The 19,009-nt window shown below is 35.3% G+C and overlaps 3 protein-coding genes and 1 pseudogene across 3 annotated transcripts; 2 read left to right on the forward strand and 2 right to left on the reverse strand.

Annotated features, from left to right (window-relative positions):
- The first annotated feature begins 1,753 nt into the window (after positions 1-1,753).
- On the forward strand, positions 1,754-5,819 carry LOC132182514 (uncharacterized). The gene is made up of 5 exons (XM_059595781.2): positions 1,754-2,228; positions 2,320-3,764; positions 4,634-5,047; positions 5,155-5,375; positions 5,477-5,819. The coding sequence occupies exons 1-5, from the start codon at positions 2,143-2,145 to the stop codon at positions 5,726-5,728; spliced, it is 2,418 nt and encodes an 805-aa protein (XP_059451764.2). The 5' UTR covers positions 1,754-2,142; the 3' UTR covers positions 5,729-5,819.
- Positions 5,820-6,844: 1,025 nt separating this feature from the next.
- Positions 6,845-9,182, forward strand: LOC132183155 (large ribosomal subunit protein eL34z). Its single transcript, XM_059596552.2, has 4 exons — positions 6,845-6,985; positions 7,076-7,155; positions 8,690-8,799; positions 8,890-9,182. The coding sequence occupies exons 1-4, from the start codon at positions 6,907-6,909 to the stop codon at positions 8,981-8,983; spliced, it is 363 nt and encodes a 120-aa protein (XP_059452535.1). The 5' UTR covers positions 6,845-6,906; the 3' UTR covers positions 8,984-9,182.
- Positions 9,183-10,050: 868 nt separating this feature from the next.
- Positions 10,051-11,257, reverse strand: LOC132182927 (F-box/kelch-repeat protein At3g23880-like; annotated as a pseudogene).
- Positions 11,258-12,098: 841 nt separating this feature from the next.
- On the reverse strand, positions 12,099-13,922 carry LOC132183349 (protein FEZ-like). The gene is made up of 3 exons (XM_059596779.2): positions 13,742-13,922; positions 12,966-13,270; positions 12,099-12,869 (listed from the first exon to the last, which is right to left on the reverse strand). The coding sequence occupies exons 1-3, from the start codon at positions 13,920-13,922 to the stop codon at positions 12,156-12,158; spliced, it is 1,200 nt and encodes a 399-aa protein (XP_059452762.2). The 3' UTR covers positions 12,099-12,155.
- Positions 13,923-19,009: the final 5,087 nt, after the last annotated feature.

The following is a 19,009-nucleotide window of genomic DNA, read 5'->3' on the forward strand; positions in this document are numbered from 1 at the left end:
GTCTAAAGTCCGTGGTCATTGTATTAAAAAAATTGTAATAAATCAAACTCTGTATTAGAAAATAAAAACACAAAAGAAGCCCTGAATTATTTATTGTAATAATGTCGTCATTATTACTTACCCGCTTTACAATGATTGTTGCACAGCTCTTCATATCTTCAAAGGAGCTTCTGTAATGAGTCGTCCTCACTCCTCGGTCCTCACCTCCTACGTATATACATGGCTGATCTTTGGTATACATGCATGGGTGAGCATCATGCTTGTAGGTCACTATCATCAACTTTAGGATTTCCAATTTGAATTGACAAATTAATAACACAAAATAATACGTGGCTGATCATGAGCAATTAATATATATATATATATATATATATATATATATATATATATATATATTCAAGCTTTGGTTCATTCTGATTGATAATTGGGCCTATTGGCTTTCCAGCCCACATATGTCCTAAAAATTAAAATGTCCACTTTTCAGCAATTTTTTATTTCTAAAAAAAAAAGAAAAAACAATGAAACGAGTGTGGAGAAAGGCAGAAGAAACTCGGTATATAATTTTTTTTTTTTTAAAAAAAGAGAAGTAGAAAATTAGGTGGCTGATCTAAGCACAGAGACTACTGGTGCCATAGCTAGCCACTTAAAATGATTGCCAGATATTATTTGTGGCTTGTATTTTAATATTGTGCAAAATTTGAAATTTTCAAATTGTTAATTTCTTAGAATAATTATATTTTAATAAGAAACTTTTCATGCCACCCACTTTAAAATATATATATATATATATATATATAAGAACAATAACTTAATATATATATATAAAAAAGAACAATAACTTAAAAAAATACACCATATTAATCAATATAAATTAAGTATAATAAACAAGGGTAAATTCATATACTTCTCATACACGAAATGAGGAAATCAGGGTAAACCACTAGTGACGTACTCAGCGTTGATTGGAAGGTTCCTTAGCGTTTCCCATCTTGCTTGGATTTGGGTTTGGTCTAAAAACAGAACAGTGTGAAGTCGTTGGGAGTCCATATGCTTTGTTAGATTTTCCATGTAATTTACAAGAACTTAATGACTACGTTTCCATCTTTTTTTACCCACAAAAGAAAGAAAGAAAGAAAGAAAAAAGTTTCCATCTTTTTGCCTTTTTCCCCCACCTCTTTGGATTTGGCTGGTGTCCTAAAATTAAATCCCAAACTATACCAACCAGGACATTTTGTTTGTATTCAGAAAGCTATTTTGTTCAATTTTATTCATACCCATTTGATATATATTGCCATTGGCTTAATAATAACAGCCAAGCAATAAATACAAAATATATATAAATTTTGTTGATTTATTTTTTGTTATTCTGAAATTGAATCTCATTTATTATTATTATTTTTAATATATCGACACCAGACGAAAGAAAGCAACTTGAATTAATGAGCTTCATTTCATTAACTGTGATTCCAATCGATTAATCTACACCAAATTGAGCCCCATTTATTATTTGGGCTCAAGAGCCACGCGTATGGCTATATAAATAAATTCCCACCGACCTGCCGCTATTTCGTAAGTAGGCCTTGTTTTCACATTCCCAAGACTGTCCTATTGGAAATTCTCAAACCTAATGAATACAAAACCGACTTGAATCCTCAAGCCCCAAGGAAAATATAACGCGTAAACTTTCAATTAAACCCTATTCTCTCTCTCTCTCTATCTCTCTCCAACGGATGAATCCTCTGCATATGTCCATCGCATAACGGTCCTCAGAAATCCTAGGCTCTAAGCAACCAAAATATTAGCTCAACCCCAGTCGCTGACACGTTCTTTTCTGCCTTGGATTTCGCTTTCGATCCCCTCTGATTCTCTAATTAGGTCGGACTTCAACCTCCTTTTGCGTCGGGTATCCATGCAAAACTGGAATGTTTAGGCTGAATGGGTGGTTTCACAGGTAGAAGGTCCTTTTTTTGGCGTCAAATTTTCAAACCCAGAATCAGACTTTGCATGACTTCCTCTGTTTTTGCTTCAAACTGAATAAAGAGATTGATGGATTTATTTCACGGGTTCCCGTACGAAGTTTTTGCTGCAAACCCACTTTAATTGCAGAACCTGGGTTCTGTGAAAGGGGTTTTCTACCCAAAGATGGTTCTTTTTGCTGGCTTTTTCTTGGCCTTTGTTTTCAGCCTGTGGCTCACTCTGTTTGGTTTCCTTAACAGAGCCGTCATCAGGTATTTAAATACTATATTTTTTTTTTCTTCAAGTATAGGTTTATGCTTCATACTATTCAACGACTGATTCAATTTGCCTTTTTCTTTGCAGACGTAAAAAAAGTAGTAGTTTTGAAATTCTTTCACAAGAAAACAATCTAATTAATTCAAATCGCATGGAGACAGAGTCAGAGTCAGAGGCAGCATGTTCAAAAAATTCTAGACATGGGGATACTGGGTATGATTCTTTTGCATCCGCCAGTTCAGGTTGTTCTAGCATTGATTTCCAAGAAATCAATAAAATTGATTCGAATCATATTGAATCAGATGGAAAGGCTAAGGTAGCATATTCTGAATTTTTTGCAAATAAGGACGTGGGGCACGATGGTTTGGATGAAATAGAGCCAGAAACACCAAAATTTGAGTTCAAATTTCGGTTTCCGAGCTATGAAGAAATTGTTAGATGCAAGAAAGGGAACGGTGACTCTGTCAGCTCCGATAGCACCGCTCCCTCTACAAGCACCAGTAAGTATGAGTTCTTATCTGGGAATACTTTTAGCCACTTTCTGGAGGAGCCAGAAGCTGTGAGCTTTACGGTGAAAGAATTTTATGCTGATAATGATCATTCGATTGGCAGCAGCGAGATTCTCGATTATTCCGCCTTGTCTGAAGGAGATTCTATGGAGCAAAATTCAGTAGAAGAAGCTGTTCATGAAGAAGTTTCTGAGACTGCTGAGGTGCCAGAGAAGATAGAAGCTAAGGTATCTGCTGAAGATGCTCATTCTGGGAGTGAACAATTGGAGAAGTCAGAGATTGATTTGTTGGGTGAAGAAAAAAATGGTGCTGTTGGAAATAAGTTTCTTTCAGAGAAGGATTTCATCGCTTCAGATTCCGACTCGGATTCTATTTTTTCAAGCTCGGTTGTGAGTCAATTAGTTGCTTCGACCAGCGATGGATTTTTGTCAGACAAAGATTTTGAAGGTACGGAGGATGGGGGGAATGTGGAATTAACAGGGGAAGACTTTGACTTGGAGGACATGGATTCGGAGAACTTGAGTATTGGGTATGAACCTGAAGATTCTGAAGGAGAAGATAGTGATATTCTAGAACAACTTCGAAAACTGGAAGAGTCTGAAATGCAGAATTCAGATAATCCAAACCCAGAGAAGTTTGATGAGGATGTTTTTCATGATAAAAGCAATTCCAAAGAGGAAGAATTTGGGGGAAAAGATGAAAAACAAATGGATGGAAAACCCAATCCAAAGAATTCATCGGAGTGGGATACTGAGGATTCAAACGGATTGGAAACGCTGTGGGAACATCAAGATTTGATTGAGCAGCTGAAGATGGAGCTGAAAAAGGTCAGAGCCACAGGCCTTCCCACCATTCTTGAGGAGTCTGAGTGTCCAAAGATAATTGAAGATTTGAAGCCTTGGAAGATTGACGAGAAGTTCCAGCATGGAGATCGAATGAGTGAGCTTCACAGGTTCTACAAGAGTTACAGAGAACGAATGCGGAAATTCGATATCTTGAATTACCAGAAGATGTATGCAATAGGTCAGTCACTTGTTGCCATTTTTCTTCTTGTTTAATTTCTCTGTTTTTTTTTTTTTCATGAATTTTAGAGATTTTTGTTTAATTTTTCAAAGAAAAATCTTCATATCAGGTTTTTTTTTTTTTTTTTTTTTGATAAGTAAAGGGGAAAGCAATTTGGGCTCATGTGGGTTTAGAACTTGATTAAGCCTATCCATAATTATGTACAATCAAAAACATTCGAGTAATTGACATGATTAATGCAACCCACCTAGCTTGGTTTAGGACCCACTAAATCTGGTTAAATGGGCATTGGTGGAATCATGAACTTCCTCAGATCCCAACCAAGCATTAGAGTCATTATCACATTAAAAAAGTAGGTTGGAGGAGATATTTATGTAATCAACAATAATTTATCTTATTTGAATAGAGAAAAAAAAAAAAAAACTATAATTTATCTTATTTTCTTGGGAAATCTTTTTCATGATGCTCCTTGCTCGAGTCCAAAAAACAATGGTTAGTTAAAGGTTCACATCCACAGTCTCTAATGCCATCCAGCCAGCCAGCCTGAACTTTCAACCCAGCACCACCATTTAATTTAAAAGACTACTTTATTTTGAAAGGGCTTTTACCTAAATTGAGATTTCTTTCTTGCCCTATAATAATCTAGCATTGATGGTAATGCTCCACCAAAACTTATTAAGAGCTAATTTAATTTCTTTTGTGAATAAACTAGTAGTAGATTTCCAGAGAAGCTGGGTAAAGCTATGTGCAAGGAATGTTTATATTATTATTTCTTAATCAAAGTGACTTTTGGGTTATGCTTGCTGCATAGTTGTCCTATAATCAGATTATTATTCTAAGTCTTATGAGATTTCATGATGATTTTATAGGTTTTCTTGAGTCGAAGGACCCACTAAAATCGTTTTCGAGCGGCAAATCCTCAGCTCCAGCAATCACATCCATTCTTTCGCAAAGCTTTTGGCTAAACAAACGCAAGAAATCCGAATTGGACCCAATGAAGAAGTTCATTAGAGAGTTGCATAGTGATTTGGAAGTTGTTTATGTTGGGCAGCTGTGCCTTTCCTGGGAAATCCTTTACTGGCAATATGAGAAGGCCTTAGAATTATATGAGTCTGACCCATGTGGACTACGTCCATACAATGAAGTTGCAGGTGAATTTCAACAGTTTCAAGTGCTCTTGCAAAGATTTATAGAAAATGAACCATTTCAGGGGCCAAGGGTTGAAAATTATGTCAAGAATCGATGTACCATGCGCAATCTTCTTCAAGTGCCTGTAATAAGAGGTGAGAATTCTTGAAACAATGAAATTGTATATAAGCGCTGCACCTTTAAGTCAATTAGTGCTCATTTCTTGATTTAGTGGCAAACTTAAACCAGCATAAACTTGCAGGGGACAAAAGGAAAGGAAGAAGAGGAAGAGGTGATGGTGCCATTACAGTTGACATGCTGATAGAGATCTTGGAAGAATCGATTCGAATAATTTGGCAATTCATCCGAGCCGATAAAGATGCAAATACCGTGATTCTGACATGTCGGAAAGATACTCAGGTTGCACTCCAAGACCCTGCAGATTCAGTGCTTCTGTTGGAGGTTCGAACAGATCTTCAAAAGGTTAGCTTCTTTTACCTTTTCATTTTCTAAAACTCCCATTTTCTTCTTGAGAACCAGAAATTCTCACTCCCATTTCTGATGCATATTGTTTTGGAATTTAGAAAGAGAAGAAGCTCAGAGAAATCTTGAGGAGTGGAGGCTGCATGTTAAAGAGGTTCCAAAAGTGTCAAGAAGAAGGCATAGATCACCATTTCTTCTTCTCTCAAGTGGACGTGAAATTAGTGTCGAGGGTGTTAAACATGTCTAGGATTACAACCGACCAACTAGTCTGGTGTCGCAGTAAATTAAATCAGATTCGTTTTGTGAACCGAAAGATGCAAGTAGAATCATCCTTCTTGCTTTTTCCATGTTGACCGCATTCAGGGCACACATGTACATAATAGATAGAGATCTCCAGTAACAATTTTGGAAAATTTTGGCTACTGCTAATCTATCTAATTGCTATTGCTTCCATTATAACTATGTAAATACAAATGTTTTGTTACGATTGATTGTGCATATATAAATTCTTATGAGTATTTTTTCTTCTTGTTGTAAATGGTTTTCAATAATGAATTTTCCTTGAAGTTTGTATCATTTATGTTCGAGCCAACCACCACGTTGACTATGAAATAAGGAGTCTAGCCTCAGTAGGACCGTCGAGAGTCATGGTCAAATTTCTAACAAAGACAATTATAAACTTTGGACAACTTTTTCTCTCTGAAAATTTTCTTATGGAATTGTTGCAACATTGTATGATATGATTCATTTCATTTTCACATTAATTTCAGTTGTAGACCGATTTCAAACCACAGCAAGTTGAACAATAGAAACCTATTGGGTTTTATCTTATTAAAAAAAAAAAAAATTCAGTTTTTTTGTTTATATAGCAAACTTTTCATAAGCATCCATATAACATTATGATGTTAGATTCAAATTACATATTGTATAATTCTTTTAAAATGCTTATTATCCTTTTATAATGGTTGCAAACCTCACCATAAAAATCACATTATGGTCACAACATCTAGAGGGTATATGTAGGGGCAGAACTAGCATTTAGGGTTTGGGGATAAAATTTTAATTTAAAAATTTTTTTAAGGCATTTTTAAAATTTTTGGAGGAAAATAGGGGCCACATTGTTTCGCCCCAGCGTATATGTTATTTATATTATCACATTATTTAAAATTTTCAAATAATGTGACATTATATACACGGTCACGGTTGAATGCTATAGAATTTAATTTAGGTTATAAAATAATTCATTTGAATTTCACTCAAAAAATCAAACGCGGCACCATCTATTCCCTCAAGGGCCTGAACCAAGCCCTTACTGGAACTGGAATAAACAGTGTGGCCCATTCCACAAGTTTAGAAACTTTTGTAGAGCCCTTAACATGTCATTTAATCCCAACCGTCAATAATCCAAACTCCCAGAACCGTCAGATCTAGGGCTTCGTATAACCAAAACCCTATTTATACACTTTATTCAGTGAAAGGATATCCTCTCGCACGATCGCATAACTCACGGGGAGAGCCTGAAAATCTAAAAATGGTGCAGCGGCTCACATATCGCACGCGCCACAGCTATGCCACCAAGTCCAACCAGCACCGGATCGTGAAGACCCCTGGTAGAACTTTCACTCTTCTGTGAATCTTTTTGTTGGTTGAAAATATTGTTCGGTAGTTGATATGGGTTTATGTTTGTATGTGGATTTAAGGTGGGAAGTTGGTGTATCAGACCACCAAGAAGAGGGCAAGCGGACCCAAGTGCCCTGTCACTGGAAAGAGAATCCAAGGGGTATGTTACTTTTACGTTTGATTTTGCTATTATGTGTTTGATTTAGCTTGTTGAACTTTATTTTGGAGCATTGGGTTTATGACGAAGGTGACATTTGCGATCGTTTTTGCATTTTTTTTCTTATAAATATGTATCTAATTATATGCCGTTTCAATTTGTGAACGAAAATTTGGCTCAGCTTTTTAGTTTTTAATGAATTTGATGTAGATTGTACGGATGTCTTGCTGTTTTGTGAATGTGTTAGTCTTAGATTGTTAGATATGTGACTGGGAGTCTGGATATTAGGTATCTTACTGCTGTTTGAAAATGAGTTTGGTTTGGATTTATAAAATGCCCTGATGGATGTGATAATCGGTTAATGTAGAACTGTGATGATAATCAAAAACTAATGCAGCACTGGATGTGGTCATGGTTACTTCTTTGTTTCGTCTAATATTCAGAATAATGCGTGGTAGACTAGTAGCGTCTTAGTAATGAATAAGAGAAAGGCACGAGGCCATATTGGTGATGATGAGTCTGAATGGAAATGTGAATATATGTGGTGGTTATGTGAGGCGAACAGTCATCTCATCCTGGGCTTTTGCTATATCTATCGTCATAGATTTCGGCGTAGGAGATTTGTTTATTTTTCATACTTTGATGACATGTTGCATGAGAAGGGAAGTGAAATCCCAATTAAAAGGGACTGACTTTCGTTTTTATGTATAGAAATTTGTTCATATGACTATTGCAATTTTGTACTTTCTTCTTCTATTTCTTTATATAACTATAATATTGGAGTTTTACTTTTGCATAGCATTTTATCAAAGATTTTGGAAGTTGCGTCTAACATTTATTTTGACTTCATTGTTGATTAATCAGGTATCATCAGTGTTGTTACAGTTGATATGAGTAATATTGTCCTTGTTTTTTACAAAACTGTGTCCCATTTTGAAATTCATTTTGGCACAATGTTTAGTTATTTATTGACAGGATTTCCCTGGCCCCAAAAAATTTTATACTGGTGCTAGAAATTGTTTTTTTACCATAGGTAGAAAAAAATTATTTAATTATCATATAAGGTGAAGGCGAATTCAGCTGATGAGTGCTGAAATATCTGATTGTGTTTGACTAGATTGTTCTTATTTTGTTACCTTTTCTGCTGGAGATTTAGCAGCTGTCTCAAACTTTCACATGGTGTTTCAATAATTTTTGAGACTATTATGATGCATAGGTTGGTTTTTGACTAGTTTTTTGCGCGAAAAGTAGAGTTTCTTAATTTCATGAAATCGTGATCAAAACATTTCTTTACTTTTTTGTGTAGATGAGTACTATTAGATATAGGCCACCTCTCTCTCTCTCTCTCTCTCTCTCTCTCTCTCGTATTTCTGAGTAAGGGAAATTTCTATTTTTCCATCTTCGGATAAATCTTTTTATAGCACATTTCTTTCTTCAAATTTTGGTTTATATGATCTCTATATTCTTGATAATAGGTAACTAACTGTTATATTATCTGTGATTAAAATAATTGTGTTGTGATTTTGGTCTCACGCAGATTCCTCACTTGAGACCTGCTGAATACAAGAGGTCTAGATTGTCTAGGAACCGAAGGACTGTGAATCGGGCCTACGGTGGTGTGCTGTCGGGAGGTGCTGTTAGGGAGAGGTATTTTACCATAAACTAGTGGTTGAAGTTTCTGGTTATTTTTTTTTTGTGATTAGAGCATTTTCCAAGTTAATTTCTTGGTTTTTGTAGGATAATTCGCGCCTTTTTGGTGGAAGAGCAGAAGATTGTGAAAAAGGTGTTGAAGATCCAGAAGGCAAAGGAAAAGCATGCCCCAAAGAGCTAAATTGAGTGGGTGATGAAGCAAAAGTAATTTGAGTTATGACATGCTTCAGAGTTGAGTGAAATTTTGGATTTTAGGTTGGTGTTGATGTAAACGTTGGATGGTATTTGAATGTTTTTACTAGTATTTTGTTTGCTACTGGATTACTCTTTTAAGTAACTTTTTTATTCTTATGGCAAATCTTTTACGTGGTTTTGTGTTATGATAATTTCTTCTTTAATGACATTGGCTTAGGGTTTCTGTTTGTTTTTATTTCCTTCCACTTTTTAAATTCTTCTAGTTGGCAATTAAAAACAATTACAACTGGTGGTTCACGCACAGTTTGAAAATTCGTAAGTTCCACTGCATGGTTGAGCAGGGTCTTCCCCGTTTTTTTAACGCTGTCATCTTCCTATTACCTTTGAAATTCATTTATATGAATGTGTTTCACGATACTTTTACCTATCGTCTATGTCGTTGATCCGACAGGCACTCAAATGTTGCCCTAGGTGAAAGATTTTCAATGTATTGGGTTGGAATAATTTTTTTCATTAGCATGTGAGAATTACTTGTTAAAAAATCAGGTAATCTGTAATTCTCACATGGTAAAGAGGAACGTTATTTTTATAAACTTAAACCTAGTTTAGAGGAAAATTCATTGTACATATCATGCCTAAAATTGCATAAAGTAAATCCTTGACAGGGCTTAAACGTTAAAAGTATCCAAACCAAGAGATGTGACATTCTGTACAACCATGAGAGTCGCCTGGGCTTCCTCAGAGCTAGGATAGCAAAGAGATCGAAGTTTTAGTCTAGCATGGAGAAGGGTGGCAGTTTCTTTTGATTGTAGAGGGCCACTAACCAAACCGGCCATCTGTGACTCTGATTGTAATTTACATTGACATACAGATCATGACTTAAAAAACAAAAAAAAAATTTTTGAGATTATATATATATATATATATATATATATATATATATATAATGATTTCCTTGACTTATTTCAACATAAAGGTGACTTATTTCAACATAAAGGCATGCGTCATTATTTTTAATAGGACACAAGTAAATTACTTAAAATTACTCTTGCCAAAATTATCAAATAAATAGGCAGAAAAGGCGAGCAATAAGTACAAAAAAGTTAACAGGAAAACCCCTCACCTTCAGGCTTCATCGTAATTCCAAAAGTAATATGCCAAAATATGTGATTTTGATTTGTTGCTCAATCATTCCCCTATCCATTGAGGGAACCCCGCAGCAGATATTTGAAGATCCCACAGTTGTTGTGTTCTTGGTTCATACAATACCAAGCATTGAAATGAATCGCTTAGAACTACCAAATCATCCCACCGAAGCTGTGTCAGATGCCAAAGACCTGGAAGGACCATTGTTAATTTTTTGTCCAACTCCTTTCAACACCAGAATCATCCAACACCCATTTCTCATACCGTCCTCCTTCCAACTCACTGATCAAAGCTACAGAATCATTGATAACAGCAATTTTCCCAGAACTAGATTCTTCACTTCGGGGAAGCGGTACCTCTTTGAACACCTCATTGCCCATATCAAAGGAAATCAAGAATTGGTGCTCCATGTTATCCTTCTCATAACCACACCAGTGATGAACTCCATTTAAGTATGCAGGAAAACAAGGTGAACGAATCAAATAAGATGGGTTTGGGGATGAATCCATCACTCTCCAAGAATCAGCACTAAGGCTGTACACCAAAACTTAACTTCGCATTGAGAATTGAATTTCAGAATCCTAACCACCTTGTAATCATTAGTGTTTGGATCAAAACCGAAGCCAAATGTAGAAGTCAAGTCTGGCATATCCAGTTGGCAGTGGATTTGGGGGAGGATCTTTGATTCTCTTGTCGCAAGGTTCCATAACACTAGCCGTTCATAATCGTGCAATTCACCAAGCGTCCACAGAGCACCGGAAAAACAGAGTATTCCATTGCAGGGACCGAGGACTGCTACCCCGCCAACGTCATGCTGAAACAATTGTTCGAGATCTACATCCCCGGACAGCTCTAGGGTTTCGTTAGAGAGAGTGGAGACACGTGGGTACCCCATCGATTCCCAACGATTAAGGATGGCACCGCGGTGGGTTTTGTGAGAAGTTGCCCAAGTGAGGTGCTTGGTGATGAAATTAGGGTTTTTGATGAGAGCGTACCAGCATTTACAAACGCACTTGAATCGCAGCAGGCATTTGACAGGCAGCCTTGATAGGATTTCCGGTAGCACATCTTCTAGATCTCCCTGTTCCTCATGTTTGCCGTTTTTGTTACAGCATTATTGGTTGGTTGGAGAAGAAAACGAAAGAAAATAAACCCTAGAAGCTGCGAGAAATGATTTCGTGTGGAGGAGGAGAACGTCAGCTTCGAGAAATGCAAGGGTTATCGTTGGGCAGTGTAGAAATCAGCGTGGGGAAGAGTAATGTTCAGAGAAATGCTCAAGAGAGTCTGCGAGTGTGTATGGTAATATTTAATTTTTCCCCCTTTTTATTTTTAATTTGATCTCGAAAGTGTAATAACTTTATTGGTCAATAATTTTTTATATTTGATAATTTTTTTTTTTATAATAAATTTAATAGATTAATCATTAAATTTGTAAGATTTATCATTGACTTATGCATAACTTATATAAGATGAGATGAAACATATCTAATAAAAATATTGTCCTAACATTTCTATTTAGAAATTATAAATATGTAGTTCTTAAGAGATAGCTCAATCGACTGAGACCACATTTAATGAAGCAGAGGTCACTAATTTGAATCTTCTTCCTATTGTGTGGACATGTAAAAAAAAAAAAAAATTATAAATGTGTAAGGGTAAGGCTGAGTTGGTGATCCTCACGTGAGACTTTGCTTATGTGGACAGTGAGCTTGTGTCTTGTGAAACGGGCTGCTAAGAAGTAAGAAGAGTTTAGTTTGACATGGCCACATGGGCTAATCTATTTGTCATTCTGTGCTTGTTTTGCATAATGAAGCAGAGTTTAGTTTAACTCATTACCCATTTTGGCAATAAAACAAAAAGGAAAAGGAAAAGAGAAAAAAAAAAAAAAAAGGAGATAAAAGAAAATATTTTACTTGACATGTATAAATGGAATATATGGAACTGTACAATATTGACCCATTAAACACAATAATTTTGTTTTAGCTCCAACATAATCCCCCAGAGCTACAACATCAAGTATAGCATGTATTTGTGGAATAGCTGGTGGACATCTCACTGGGACAAGGGGGTGAATCCCATGGCAGATTAGGCTTCCAATTAGCATCGTTTGATGACAAGCTGAAAGGAAATCCGATCGATCGTATGGTTCCCCACTCGTCATTTGAGTTCTTCCTGATCAGGCCTGCAGCCTCATCTTCTCCTGTGCCCGTGTTTTCTTGCATCTCCTGTGGCATACTGATTGAGAAGCCACTAAACTGCTGCTGTTGTGGCCCTTGAGAGCCTAAGCTCTCGGAGGCGTTACTCATGTGACCAATTAATGAAGGGTTCAAAAACATGGAAGAAGTATCAACCGTACACTTGGTGGGTCCTGATGCTTCGAGTGAGGAGAAGGTGAAGCCATTGGGAAGGTCTTCATGAGAAAGGGGGAAAATGGAAGGCTTAGAGAGTGTTGGAATATTAATGGGCTTATAAGAAGGAATGTCGAAAGCAGAGAAACAGGCAGCAGAGGCCTGTTGTAACTCATTGTTACTGCAAAACTGGATGGCCGCCGACCCAATTTCAGTTGTGCAAGAGATGTTCTCTGCACTGAACTGAGGGCAGTGAGTGCCTTGAGTGAACATATCAGATGCCAAGGTTTCTGGTAGTGAAGAAACCCAAGAGTGAGAAAAAGCTCTTTGTGCCATGGAGTTTGTTTTCTTAAATATCCTGCAAATTGCCCATGAATCCTGTGGCTCCAACAACAAATTTCAATGATTTAGTCTACATGAATGGTGTATTGGAATCCTAATATAGGAGATGTGTATTGTGTACATAAAACTTACATTTGCTGGAATGTTTTTATCCGAGAACTTCTTGGGTGGTGCTGAGTCTGCTGGGAGAGAAGGTAGGCGAAATTCATGCATCATCCAATCAGTTTTGATGCCTTTGGCAGCTCTGCCCCTGTAGAAGACAAGTGACTTCTTCAAACCGATGCATTTGGTGCCATCGGAGGAGTAAATAGGCCTGTCAGTTCCGGTGGCCTTCCAAAACCCAGCTCCGGTCACTCGGTTTGGCCGTGCACTGTTCCTGTATTTCCTGTCCCTTGGGCAGTAGAAATACCACTCTTTCTCCCCGGAAGCCGCCAGCTCTTTTCACCAAAAAAAAAAAAATTGGCATGATAAGTAACAACTCATGAACTTCACCAATAAGCATCAGAAGTAGCTTGCTAAGCTTTATGAAAAATATACCAAACAAAAAGTTGAACACCCTCAATGGTTTCAGGAAGAAAGATAGAATCACAGCACCTTAAACATACTTCTCTAAACTATAATCGTAAATATATGGAAACTAAAGTGACAATAATGTCAATACCTTTTTATGTTTTTCTGAACATGACATGAAACACCAAACTCAAACTAGAGAGACTTCTTAGCTACATGTACAGCTTAATTAACTGTGAAAAAAGAAATCAGTGAACAGAGAGGAAACTTTATCCATGCAAGCAGCCTAATTCAACCTCAGATAAAGATAAAAACTTAAAAGCAATTGTATAGTTATTGAAATTTTGACAAAAGTTAAAAAAAAAAAAAAATCAAGCACCCGGGATGGACTATCTTACTTGGAAGATCCCAAGGATCGAACTTATAAATATCCACCTGCTTAATCAGCTCAATAGGAAGAGTTCTCTGCTGAATCTTTCTCTTGAGATAAAACCCAACAAGCTCCTCGTCAGTGGGATGAAACCGAAAGCCCGGCAACATCACATCATCAACCTTGTCAACATCGTACTTCTCATCCATTTCCTCCCCTTGAATATAAAAATATGCAGTACAGGAATTATCGCCTCCGCTAAAATGCAAAGCAGGGTTTGCACTAAATCAGCAGACCCTTGAACCGATAATCTCAAGGACTAAATATTAATGATCAATATTTAAGAAGCAGAGCTGAAGGGAGAACCAGTTCCCTTAGTCCGAAGACATTTATGCCTCCTGAGAAGGGTTCTGCTTCCGAAGCTTCGGTCACCCTTTCAGGGTGATCAGTCTAATGGAGATCAGCGCGAAAATTCACGATGATGAAGAAGAAGGAAACTACTATGGAAGTTCTCAATGACTTGGCCCCCTTGAACCACATTTATGGGGATGGGGCTGTTTTATATCCAAATTAAGGTTCTCATTCTCAAGGACTACAGAATCAGCAGCTTTCAAGGAATTTTTTTTTTATTTAAAAAAAAAAAAAAAAAAAAAAAACCAAATTGTTTTCACACTTCCTCGTCTTCATTTGTCATAGAAATGTCTTCATTTTATCTTCAACAAACAAAGACAAGATGACAAGGCAGGTTTCCTATGTCATACACTAATATTATATTATATTTTTTTTCCTTAATTTTAATAATGTTTGATGGATTGTTTTTTTGTAAACTATGGGGATGGGAACAACTTTCAATATAAAAAAGCTTCAATTCATACTCACTCATAAAAGATTCTCTGCAAGTTCCATATTGAGTTTGGTGTCCTAGATCCAAAAATGCCATTTCTATTCCCATTATTAATTATTATTCTCGGAGCTAGCTTCTATTCCTTTCATATATTCTTAGTACTACCATATATGAACACGTGACATGTCAGAGAGGATATTTTGGATTATTGAAGATTCCTCCAATGAGTGATTAAGTGTGATAATTAGTGAAAGTGCAGCCAAATTGGGGCCACTTAAGACGTTTGAAAATAGAGTAGAAAACCATTTGACCCTTTGAAAGGGCATCCCTCAAACTTCTTTCTTACTTCTTAGGGCTGCTATTCTCTAACCCACCCTGACCCACCTTTAGTTTATTCATCTACTTGGCAAGCTAAGCCAAAATCCACACATCCTACACCTCTCTCTCTCTCTCTCTCTCTCTCTCTCTCACTGCAAAAAGAAAAAGAAAAAGATATTAATAATAATTTCCTGTTGATTCATTATCTGTACAACCAATTAAGTCCTGATCAGGAACATTTTTTTTTAAGAAATCTATTATATGGATATCTCTTGTCTTTCTCAAATGATCATATGAGTTCTATAAATTTAATGGTTGACATGTAAAAGAGATATCTCGAAGATGTACTTGAGATGTAAAATATTATTTCTCTTTCATTCTTTTTTTTTTTTTTTGTTCTCATCTTAACAAGTTGTTCTATTCTATTCTTCATTTCTTCCGTAAGTACTTTTATGGTAGATAAATATTACTTGTAATGCTATATAATATATTTTTATTCTACAACTATTTCAGTGCGATGACATGCCCAAATCAACCTTTGATTTTTTTTTTTTTTAAAAAAAAAAAAACAAGAAGTGATGCAAAAGTTGGTTGGGACACTCAATATTATAGTATACTTATGAGATAAAATGTTGTTTCTAACTTTACTTTTACATGGAACGCGTAAATGAACTTTGAGCAGAAAATGGGGACAAGAAAAAGACATACTTTTTTTTTTTAATAGAATATACTAGCATAATATTATTTTTACTGTGTAGAATATGCTAGCATAATACTAGTTTATCGTTTATGATTAGTATGTCTACTTCTTGTCCCTCTTAATCTTTTACATTCACCCACAATTTTTTTTTTTTTTTTTTTTAGCCAGTGAAATCCAGAATTTTTTCCCAGATAGTTAGGCAAACAGTTCTGCTCAAGACTTTAATGTTTTTTAAATTGTACTGTTTAGGTTAAAATTGGCAGTTCAACCACTCAGGTTTTTGGTTTGACTAATGATGCCTCTGACATCATTATTGGTTTATTTATTTATTTATTTTTTCTTTTCTTGATAAGCCATAGTTTATGAGCTAGACATAATTCACATACAGTTCACTTAGACAAACCTATATTGAGGGGAAGGATTTGAATTTGATTTTTAAATCGAAATAACTTAAATAAAACATACAAATAAAAATGATTTTATTGATGAAATTGAGGGATAGATTTAATTCTTATTAATATGTAGACTTGAAATTTGTAAGTGTAAAATATTTTTTCAAATTCACAATATAACCATTCTAATTAGAACAAAATCCTTAGAAGTCAAATATATCAAACAATCTATAGTAATTTGGCAAAAAGTAAATAATGGAAAACCCTAGTCAGGATTTCCATGGGGTTGGATTCTCAACCTGGAATTTAGTAGAGAAATTTGGACTACAATGATGTAGTTAATTGCACAGTCAAACTTAGTCAACGGATACCAGCAAAATAAGTAGAGGACAGTCAGACACTAGTCAAAACTTATAGACCAAACTAACTCTCTGATGCTTAAGTTAACAAATAAAAATATAATGCTAAAAAAAAGAGTTAGAATTTTTCTCAAATTGAGCATATGAACATGAGTGTACCTCCAATGGAGATATGACCTTTTATGTAGAGCATTTGTAAGTTTTGGCCTTCATTGAATTTTGAACTGCTCATATACTCGTCGCTGCAATCTCGACATTTTTTTTAGTGGGAGCTATTGTCTTTATTTAAGTAGCCGTTATGCTAATGTGGCTAGTCAAGTTATCTGGGTTATTTTCGTTGAGTCGAATTACTTGTATGACAAAAGAAATTAACCGAAGAAATCAGCAATATATAATCAAACGAAGTTTAGTGAAATTTTAGAATTTGGTGACGTGAACTCTAATTAATTGTCTTGGAAATCTTTTAACAATACAATAAGCCATTTCTCTACATTATAATCAAATTAAGATATGTAAATAGTTCAAGCAATTGTCAAATATACCCTTCTTCTTTGATAAATATTCATTCACACCAAACCATGAAGACACAATCCACCTTATTTTTCTAATAGCTTGCCATTTTAGTCTCAAGCAAAGAGATGGCACGAGTCAATCCCTTTGATTTTATGGACATTGGAATATGAAATTTCTCAATTTCAAAAAATTTCGGTACCCACCGAGTCACCGACCCCGGTTTTGAGATGCGGCAGTTCTTCCAATGGAAGGACAAAGACGTATTTGCACATGCCAACTAGAATTTTGCTACCCAATAGCCATGGGCATTTTCGTATTTGCATGACTAAGCTAGGAAGAATTCCCCATTGAAGACAAAGGGGCAGCTCACCGTGCCCAATATTTATTTATTTTTTATTTTTTGGAAAAAAGAGAATTGCTTCAGTTTCCTAACCATGTCTGCTACAGGGACGACAGGCAATTAGAATTAAATAAATGGGTGAAGATCTTTGAATCAAAGCCCTCGTGTGAAGCCTTTCTTGTCTGTTCCTTAACCTAGGGTTTTGAACCCTTGCTTACGACACAAGTTTAAGTCAAACTCTTCTAACCTCTTTCTATGTGAGCATTAACCCTCCTAATTAACCAAAAAACCATGGTCCAATGTATAAAGTTGTTGACTAATCCAATGGTTTCTAATATCTATAACTTAATTAGCACCATAGATTAGGTATATATATATATATATGTGTAATTCCATTATTAATTCCACGTTTTACATACACTGACCTTTAGTTTTTAATTATTTTTTTATTTTGTTAAAATTAAACTTTTAAATTTTTAAGCATTTTTAATCATTACCCAAAAATTAAAGAAATTAAAGCTTTCGAGGTAGTGGTCAACAATTACAACAAAGATAATATATTAGCTCAATTATCAAGTAGCAATTGAAATTCAACTGTTATAATTAATTAAAGAGGATAATATACCTTAATTAAAAGGTTTTTACAGTCACACTTTCGATGTATTGAATCATATATTGGGACTATCTGATACAAAGGCTGAGGGCGATCTCTTGAAAGCTGAAAGCAACCCTACCCTCCGTCAATATATATTTATATATAATCTCCCAATAAACATAATTGCTTAACAGATAATAAAGCTTATCTAAACAAATAAATATATAATAAAGCTTCAATCATAGTATAATTTTTCGTTGTCTGGCCTGGAAAACTGTCAATGAAAAACTACAAAGAGTTTATTTTTTAAAATACATAGAAAAAGGATGGGGAATTTGGATTCCACTGCCAGATTATTGGGACAGTATAATATCGGTTTGATTGTGAAGTTTAACATTCTAATATTGTGTTTAGAGATCGGAAGCAAGCGAAGGAAAAGACAACACGGAAACAAAACTGGACTAGACAATAATATGATCCATGGTATATTTAAATAAATTATTCCTTTTTTCACCATTTAAAATATATATATATATATATATATTTTTGTGTGTGGACTGGTTCACAAGAGACCCAGTTTAGAAAAACTGTGTGCTGGAATGAGTTGATTGGCCATAATAATTAGTGATGATGGGAGAATTTACATAATAATTAGTGATAAATTCTTCTTAATATAATAGTAAATAATGATGATGAAAATCATGAAATATTGAAGATGATATGTAATTAAAAAAAAAAAAAAATGTGTACTGATTTAGGAACATTGTATGCTATTCTCGCTTTACATGCTGACAGTAGCGGAGTCAGACAATTGATATAGGGGGTGCTGCTAAAATTTTTTTGAGGGTGCCGAGTGATAACTTGTATAAGTAGGAGAAATTTTTTTTTAAAATTTTTTTATTTCTTTTTTCTTTTTTTGGGGGTGTCATGGCCTCAAGTGGCTCCGCCCCTCCATGTTGAAATCAAAATTTTATTTCTTTCAATTTAAAAGTTTTCCGAACCCTATTTAATTCTTGTGGTCCTTCATCAAACGAAGCAGCTCACGGATTGGTAAGGGCAGCTGAAATTACGGGGGTTGATAGAATTTGGATGGAAGAAGTCCCAGAGGTTGTCCATGATATAGTTGTTTTAGAGCAATCTGCTCTTATTGTTTAGAGCTGTTTTAGCTCTTGGTATTTAGAGTTTTATGCTCTAGATGTTGTATTTCCCCAGAATGAGATCAGTCGTTTATTCAA

This window comes from Corylus avellana, chromosome 5 (genome assembly GCF_965113065.1).
Source record: "Corylus avellana chromosome 5, dhCorAvel1.hap1.2, whole genome shotgun sequence".
NCBI lineage: Eukaryota > Viridiplantae > Streptophyta > Magnoliopsida > Fagales > Betulaceae > Corylus > Corylus avellana.

Bases quoted from the DNA above. Each gene is read 5' to 3' on its own strand.
- LOC132183155 (XM_059596552.2), top strand. From the start codon at position 6,907: ATGGTGCAGCGGCTCACATATCGCACGCGCCACAGCTATGCCACCAAG. The intron at 6,986-7,075 runs GTAGAACTTTCA...TGTGGATTTAAG, and splicing joins CCGGATCGTGAAGACCCCTG to GTGGGAAGTTGGTGTATCAG. The intron at 8,800-8,889 runs GTATTTTACCAT...TGGTTTTTGTAG, and splicing joins GGAGGTGCTGTTAGGGAGAG to GATAATTCGCGCCTTTTTGG.
- LOC132182514 (XM_059595781.2), top strand. From the start codon at position 2,143: ATGGTTCTTTTTGCTGGCTTTTTCTTGGCCTTTGTTTTCAGCCTGTGG. The intron at 5,048-5,154 runs GTGAGAATTCTT...ATAAACTTGCAG, and splicing joins TCAAGTGCCTGTAATAAGAG to GGGACAAAAGGAAAGGAAGA. The intron at 5,376-5,476 runs GTTAGCTTCTTT...TTTGGAATTTAG, and splicing joins TTCGAACAGATCTTCAAAAG to AAAGAGAAGAAGCTCAGAGA.
- LOC132183349 (XM_059596779.2), bottom strand. From the start codon at position 13,922: ATGGATGAGAAGTACGATGTTGACAAGGTTGATGATGTGATGTTGCCG. The intron at 13,271-13,741 runs GTAAGATAGTCC...TTTGGTGAAAAG, and splicing joins CGATCCTTGGGATCTTCCAA to AGCTGGCGGCTTCCGGGGAG. The intron at 12,870-12,965 runs GTAAGTTTTATG...TTGGAGCCACAG, and splicing joins ATAAAAACATTCCAGCAAAT to GATTCATGGGCAATTTGCAG.